At 44.1% G+C, this 8,538-nt stretch overlaps 1 protein-coding gene across 1 annotated transcript in view; it reads left to right on the forward strand.

Moving 5' to 3' along the window:
* T265_10452 (hypothetical protein) overlaps positions 1 to 8,538 on the forward strand; it is a gene marked incomplete at both ends in the record, with an annotated part of 157,053 nt that overhangs the window by 39,808 nt on the left and 108,707 nt on the right. The window contains one exon of the mRNA XM_009176827.1: positions 7,833 to 8,516. Coding sequence (XP_009175091.1) covers positions 7,833 to 8,516 — 684 coding nt within the window. The remainder of the gene's footprint in view (positions 1 to 7,832; positions 8,517 to 8,538) is intronic.

An 8,538-nucleotide genomic window follows, 5' to 3' on the forward strand; every position in this document is an offset into this window, starting at 1 on the left:
CATTTGGAACTCCCTACCTCCCAATGTTGTACATTCGCCGAGTTTAACCATTTTCAAGAACAATTTAGATGCATATCTTATGTCCAAACCGAATCTGTAACTATTTAACTTCATGTGATAGCAAACATTACGCATATTTTTGCGTCGTTTTGTATATATACGTTCACCCTATGGTCGTTGTAAACTTAACTGCTTTTTAGACCATTAAACCTTGAATTACCTTGAATTACCTTGAATTGAACCCTAAGCTTCCTGTCGACTATGGTATATCAAAAGGCTCGGTAGCTTCGGACAGCCCTCTATGGAGACAAAGGAACATCATTACAACCGTACTCATAGGCAATGTTAGAATGTTACACATGGTCTTGCTAGAATCTCCGTGAGAGGATGAGAGGCGTTGAGTCAAAGGTGCTCGATCCGGATTGGCTTGCATTCTGACCGAAACGAGCATGACACCGTTTGGTCTGTATCCTGCACGTGACATATCCGTCCAAATGATGGGATGTTCAGTTATTTAGAACGGCTGGTCTCCGGACACCTCCCTCTTAGAAGGCTGTTCAGTCGACCGCTAATTTGCAATCCACTGTGATGGTTCATGTAGGTGTCGTCGCATGCTGGTCAGTAACTGAGACTGCGAGCTCGCCGATCTGGTCTGTCCGTTTTCCCCAGCGACTTGGTCTCCTTGTGGAGCCGCGGACGCGGCCGTGCTGATGATCTCATTTGTGCCTTGTGTTTGACATATTCGGCCCTGCGTCCACCGCGGAGAGCATTCCCGTATCCTTGAATCAGTGTCCGGCGCTTTCGTGAACTTTGTGGAGAACCTTTTACCTTAACTTTCCCTGTGGTGTCAGAACGACCCGCAATAATCTCGACTCTTAACTGAAGGCATCTGACCGCGGATGAGACGTTGCAGGCCGCCGGCAGTTTCTGGTTCCCAAAACTGCGGTTGCTTTTCACCTAACAAGCACGTTTGTTGAAGGCAACTCCCCCGTTGTGTTGCTGCCTACCGCGATCATGTTGTAACGATCTGACCAGTCTCCTGCAGCTTGCGTACTAAGCCTTTTATATGTTTCTGAAATTCAAGACACTCCATCATAAGCATAAAAGACCGATGTCAAAAGGCTTTTGTGACCATGCACCACTTGTCAACTGAAGCTGACAGCAGTGCCTCGGGGACTGGTACCGATTTCTTTTGTATTAACTTTCTGCCTTAGATTATGGTACTGTGCGACTAACGTGATAAACTCCAGATAACCAGTTCATAAAGTCGGCCCGTAACATTCCCATATCAGTTGTGACAACTACTGTTGAAGAGCATCTGGAACAGACTAGTCGCGGACGCGTTAGATGTGCAGGCGGTTGCCATGGGGACATTTGGAATGGAATGGAGGTTATAAGAGCGCGCGCACTTTAGCTAAATCATGACGAGGCTCCGGTGTGGTGACATATATGTAAATGGTTCTGTGTGTGTGGGTCAAGCAGTGGCGTGACTTAATAGACAGCGGGGTCAAACAATCGAATTTTTCATCTAGCGTGAAATATGGGAGTTAAGAGGTTGTGTTATATCTCTCTTACAATTGGATATTCTGGATTCGTTCAGGTTCACATAATTTGGGGATAGGCAAAACAAAGCACAATGCACTAAACAGAGCTGTCAGAATAATTAGAGGTTGGAACTCCACCTGAAGGATTAAGGCAGAATTCATCCGGGCAGGTGAGCTCAATCCAAATATAAATAAAATGATGGCGACAGTGAAAGCGGGCAATAAAATATTAGAATGGAGAGCGCTAGAAATTTTCGTTCGTTGAACTGGACTTCCGGAACAAGTCTTTACGAGAACAAGATGCATCACCGGAACAAGATGCCTTACCTGGAATTGGAAGCTTTGCATGAGGGATGAACAAGCTTGTCAGTTCTGGTCAAGCACAAATTCTTCAGAGGTGTGCTAATGTGTGTGCTGGCGCTAGAGCAGTTAATTTATTGTTGTTATTGTTATTATCATAACTACATATGATGGCAGCGCAACTTAGAAGCGCTCAGGTGCAAGTTCGAAAAAATTGTCTAATTTATGTCGCATAAAGAAAAGCATAACGGAGAATGTTTATTAAAAACGGTTCAAAAGGCCGATAACCGTAGAAGGAGTTGAGAACAAAGGGAAGCTAACTCTTTACCCAACTCCCCGAGGGTAAAGACAGTCAAGTTGGATTTCTAATTTTAGTTAAAGCCTACCGGAATTATCGCAGAGATGGTAAAAATCTCCTTCCCATTGTTTAAACATATTTTTCTGCAATTGAAAGTTATATATTATGTGTTCTGGTGACGGGGAATGATCCACAACCAAGATCGTGGCCGGCAATCGCTGCAGCCGTCGGCAGCCACTAAAATTACCAAATATGTTTAATGGCACCATCAGCACCACAAACACTATGCATCAACCGCGCAGTCACAAGCTTCGACCGAAGGAGACGCTATCATCAAACAACTAATAAATTGCCACATTAAGACTCGTTGACGTTACTTAATTCGACAGACTACCTCGAATGCATCTTTAAAATCGCTGGGCGCTGCATTGTCTGTGCCGCTTGTTGACCACGCGCTTGCGCTGTGCTTGTTAAGCTGTACGGCACGAGCAAATTTAAGGTCACCCTTCAATTTGAGTAGGCTTTACTGAGCCAGGGCTGCATGGAACACGTGGTCGTTAGTTCGGTTTCTATAGCAGGAAAGCGTGAGCGAATAGGAGGTGCATTTACCTTACATGAGTGGCCTGGAACAATTTTCCGCTTAGAGGTTAACCTGTGGATCTAGTTTGTACACTGTGTAAGGTAAAATTGGGTTCTCTTACCACCAGCAGGAGTAGAATTTATATCCTGGAGTGCAAATTTGAAAGAACTGCCATACATTGGTCAGCATTTCGATCATCCTGACAGCTTTGAGTAGAGCTCATTCAGATGCAAGTAACATGACTCCATGGCCCTGTATCCAAACAGAGAAATAGCGAAATTATCCGTATACTAAAGCAAACCTTCTGCGTCAACGACAATACAGCTGGATCAAGGCGTTCCTATCAGACAGACCATTACGAGTGAGAATGGGTTCGACCTACACTTCTCCAGCGCAGGTCTCCATTGGAGTTACTCAATACTCCGTCCTGGGATCACTCCTGTTTCTGATCTACGACAACGACCTTCCAGACGTTCTTGCGAGTCCATGTCTCCTTTTTGCGGACGACTTGAAATCCTGGAGTTCCAATCCCAGTCCCCTCCAAATGGATGTAGGCGCTGCAAGGGGGTGATCGTTGGACTGGCACCTTCCACTGAATGATGAAAAGTGCGTCCATTCGTTTGGAGGGGATTCAGCGAATGCCTTTGTTATGCATGGTGAAAAGGGACCAGAAAACATCGTGAGGATAGATGCCAAAAAGGATTTAGGCATCTGGGTCTCCTCAAACTTGTACTTCTCATGGCACCATGAGAAATCGGCCCAAAAGGCATTCGCAATTCTACAGATGATCCAACGCACCTTCTCCCGCATTAGTCGCATGGACTTCGAAATACTCTATGGGGCCTACGTCAGACCGCTCCTGGAGTACGCCAACCAAGTTATCCACTCAGGACGCACGAAAGACATCACCCTCATTGAGCGTGTCCAGCAGGCCGCTACGAGAATAGGTGCCGGCCTCAAATCGGTGGACTACGAAACGCGTCTCGCGATGCTTGATCTCTTTCCCCTGGAGTGCCGTCGCCTCCGAGGGGACCTAATTCTCACATATGCCCTGTATGAACAATCTTTCGTAAAGTTTTTCACCGTTGACCCAACAAATACACGGCGGGGACATAGGAAGAAGATTTCCAAGCTCAGGGCGCACACATTCATTAGACAAATTTTTTTCTCATATCAGGTAGTAGATGTGTGGAATGACCATCTTCCGACGGTTGTCCACGCTCCTTCTAGAACCCAGTTCAAAGCACTATTGGACATTTATTTATGCGAATCCTCGCGCTGGCAAGCATACTGCCCCGCGCTGAGAACATAAAGGGCAGTGCTACACCCTTTTTCCACTTGCGCCTTTCAGGTGAACGACAGCCACTGACCGACAGCAACAAAAGCGACCCGGGAAACTTGGGCAAAAGCCTCGATCCTGTGTATCAATCGGTGAATCCCTGAATAACAACTTTAATCAATCGTCCTGCCTAGATATAAACCTACAAAATCATTCCATTTCCCGGTACGTTGAACGCTGATAGTTTTTAAGCACTGCTTCCAAATACGGGGCAAATATTGACTTCGGAATCCCGCTCAGCAAAGCAGATCATCTACGCAGCAAACCTCAGTAGAACATCAGATATGTAATACAGAGAGCATGAAAACCGTGTTCCTTTTAAAAGTCATTTGTGGCCAGACGCCAGGCGACCTCTAAACGGGACGGATGGTTAACAGGCTGCGGTTAACGGGCGGCTGCTTTTTGTATTTCAGTGACGGTACAACTGAGGGCTCACCAAGGTACTGAGCCCCGATTTGTCATGCAGGATGCACATTTTGATGCTGCAAACATGTTTGCGTCAGCTGTACGTCAGTTGAGTGAAATACCCGGAAAGCGCTGGAAAATCTTAACCAAGGTTAGTTCTAACAACAATGTTCCTGAGAGCCCAATATTCGTGCTCATTAATGAGAGCCACAGAAAAGGTGGACCATTTTTGAGGTATAGAGAACTCAAGTGCAATCGTGCCTCACCTGACGTGACAGTGGCATGTCATCACTGCAACTTTTTATCCTGGTTTGTGGGAGGGATGGAAGCTCTTGTTAGTAGGTCCCCTGGGACAAGTGAACTAGCTTCCCATAATCGAAAACTCTTAAAACCATAAAAATAGACAAAGGTGCGTTGGACATTTCCTTGTGTGGAATACCCGGCTTTCTGTCTTTTAAAGCAGAATAGGAGGATGAAGTTAACAGAATAAGCCCATTTCTTGCTATTCTATCTGCCTAAAAATACTTGGGACTTCAGCTAGCTCAGTTACCTACTCCGCGTTCCTGTCATGTCCATTTAAAATAAACGTAGTTGATATTCAAGGTCAAACTGAAGGCGGTGGATTAACTTCGCTCATGTTTGGCGAGTCACGAAGTGACTGTGTGGATATGTAAATATGTGATGGGTGATTTTATTACGGCGCAATGCTATTGTTTTACTCATTGATTTCCCTCTTGATATGCATCAAGTCGGAGGAAACTGGTTGCACGTCACACAGTGAGTCAGATATGTAATGAACTAAATGTTTTGTAGTTTTCTTGGAGTCGGACACCTTCCGGCCACATTACGCAAAATGGATCAATGTTTCCACGACACTGAGATGCCCGGTGAATGTTTTCGTAAGCATGGATTCCATATGTAAAATGACGTCTCTAGGAATGGTCGATTTGGTATTCCGCTAGGGCAGTGTATAAAATGACAACAGGGTGCCACCTTGAGCAAGAGAATATGATCCAATTTGATTGGTTTCCGGACGTCCCCTTTATCACGTATGTTTCCTGTTTTTCTCTTACGCGTGTCTCCAAACAGTGCTGTATTCCGTTCCTATACTGAAAAGTTTGAAACGGTTTGTAATTTCACTTCTTCGGATGGAATATTGAAGGCAGAGCTTCCCAGAAGGACACAAATGACTATCAGCGATTATACGTTTCAGACTACGGTATATTATGCACCACGAGAGTCGATGCCAATCAATTTTTATATTTGCAAAAAGGTAGGCGAGAAATCCAATTTAGTAGACTGCGTGTACGGTTTAATTATTCTCTTGGATTGTAATTTTAGTTCACTCTTGTTCCTTAGCCATAACCTGTGCACCAAATATGCATAGTTTTTAGCTGCCGCAGCTTCAATCATGGAAAAACTAAGAGGCCATGAGGAATACGGTTGAATGGCGGACGTGTTGGCATTATGGGTCATAATAATTGGAGATATTGTAGTTGTGTGTTGAAGAGGACTGGTGGATAGTTGAGCATTGCAGACGATGACAGTGATGCGAGAGTGCAACTGAATGAGCCACTGGGCTATACCCTAGTGTGTTGTTATCTAGTGTCATTAACCAATGACAATGCGCTGAGCAGCGAGAAAGATGCTTGTTCGCCCGTCACACTCCAGATCATTACGTCAATGCCCTGATATAGGAGAGGAAACCTGCAGATATTGGAACGAACCGTAAAGGAAAATTTGCCTTGGCAGATTTGCACTTCAGCGTTCCATCAAGTGAACATTTGAAACAAACTAGTGATGGAGAAGATTATTCCAGGCGTTTTCTCGAGGATAACGGACGAATGTATTCGGATCCTTCGTGGCCCAGAAAGTTTCCTCTATTGCCCACGATCTAGTTAGCTTACTTGGAGATAGTAGCATTACAGGCAGCTAACAGTTAACCTTAGTGCTAGATCTTTGACTAAAGTCACAAATTCCTCGGCGTTCTGTATACCTAGTTGGAGTGAACCTTGAAGAAAAGCTATGGAGCAAAATATCTGTTGGACTAATTATCGAAGATAACCTAAAATAAATACAAACGGCTCTCTCAACGGGTGATTTTTTTCAGTTTTCCGAAGTCTAGAGTGAATTTTACACAGCCGCACTGGAATTACGGGACATATAGCTTTGTGTCGCCGATATATTCTATGTTTGGGTGATTTATCAAAGGGTTTACATAAAGCCGAAGTTAGTATGATAGCAGAGAACCTTTTGGGAACACGGCATTTGCTCCTACTCTATAACTTTATCTACAACTGTCCCTTAGGCAACCGGCAAGGAGCAATAATAAAGTGGTGATGCTTTTTGTCATGCTTTTAAGATGCATCATAGTTGTCTGAGGCCAATAGCATTCCAGGAGTAAGATTGTCCTATAAGCTACGGCGGGTTTCGATCGATAGTATACATGAAAACATGGAATTGCGCTATCATATTTCCAGTGCCCTTGGCATGTCGTAATTTGTAGGCGTGTTGTTGGCGTTTTTCATTTTTCAGGATGGGGTCCACACGACTACTCATGTGCTTGGCTGGAGGTGATAAACCATAGGCGGCTAACCGATGTCAGTCGCCTTATTGTTGTCAATTTCTATCTTAATTGCCTGATTGAGTTTTGGAGGAGCAGCCACCTCAGATATTTGTTGCAGGCTATCCCCAGATTACCCTTCTCTCTTTTATATTTTCATTTTCTCTAATATAACGCATTATTCGAATGAATCGACATAGCTGTATTGTAGTGAAGCAGTTGTGTTGGCACTTGGTGTTCCCTTCATTGAGTATGGTGATTAATACCTTTTCATATTTTAGTGAGCATGAATGACATTTGTGAAGAAGCTGAACTTTGCACTAGTTATGTTTCAATATAAAACTTTTGTCTCGACATTTCTACGTCGCTGTTCCAAACGAGGATTAGAATATTTCTTGCAACGATGGAAATATAAATCCCTCAACCAACTAATATTCTAGCTGAGTTTCAATCTTATGTGTAATTTTGTCTTCGAATGCAACCATGTGAATTTATATCCCAAAGGATTGTTTAAAAGTTAACTGAACTTAACAAACAATCGGTAGTTTTTATTTGGGTAATGTTTCGCTTTTGACACAAAAGCTTCATCAGGCCAAGTAGAGCAAGGTAACTGGTATCGATCGTACCCCAAAAGTGCAATCCAACCACGACTGTATGGCCTTCCAAAAATCCATAAACCGGATGCCCCGGTGAGACCGGTAGTAGACGGAGTAGGTTCTTCACCGCATGAACTGGCCAGATTCTTGGCCGGTATTTTAAAACCCCTCACAGGGAAATCTAGTACTTATATTAAGAACTCGTAGGACTTTGCCAACAAAGTAGCGGGGGTTACCGTTGAACCAGATGACATTCTGATAAGTTTCGATGTCAATTCATTATATACAAATGTGCCCAAGGGAGACTCTTTAGAAATAGATAAGCGACTGTTATTAGCGGGCACCACCCTTTCAGAACGGACGCAGCTCACGGTGGATGAAATAGTGGAAGGCATAAAAGCGTGTCTGAACCTCACCCACTTCGTTTTCGACAACGTGGTTTACACTCAAGAACAAGGTCTAGCAATGGGATCTCCAATATCCCCGGTTTTGGCAAATATATTTATGGAAGAATTTGAACAGATAGCTTTAACTGGATTCCCATACCCACCTAAGATATTCTGGCGTTATGTAGATGACACCTTCGTCGTCATGAAACGAGATAATGTTAGGGAGTTTTACAACTATCTCAAGGAACTGAGCCCACAAATCAAATTTAGTATGGAGTTAGAGTCAACCTCGGGTAAACTGGCCTTTTTAGACTGTATGGCACATAAGGTCGGGGGAAAACTAAAGACTGCAGTGTACGAGAAGCCAACCGACACTGGGGCAGTTTTAAACTACTCGTCCGTCCATCCGAAGTCAGTGTTTGCCAGTATTGCCTCATCAATGTTTAGGCATGCAAGGGCCCTGTGCACAGAAGAAGCTGATCGGACAGCGGCCCAAATTGAGGTAAAGAACAAACTTCGGCGTA

Source organism: Opisthorchis viverrini, assembly GCF_000715545.1.
Source record: "Opisthorchis viverrini unplaced genomic scaffold opera_v5_367, whole genome shotgun sequence".
NCBI lineage: Eukaryota > Metazoa > Platyhelminthes > Trematoda > Opisthorchiida > Opisthorchiidae > Opisthorchis > Opisthorchis viverrini.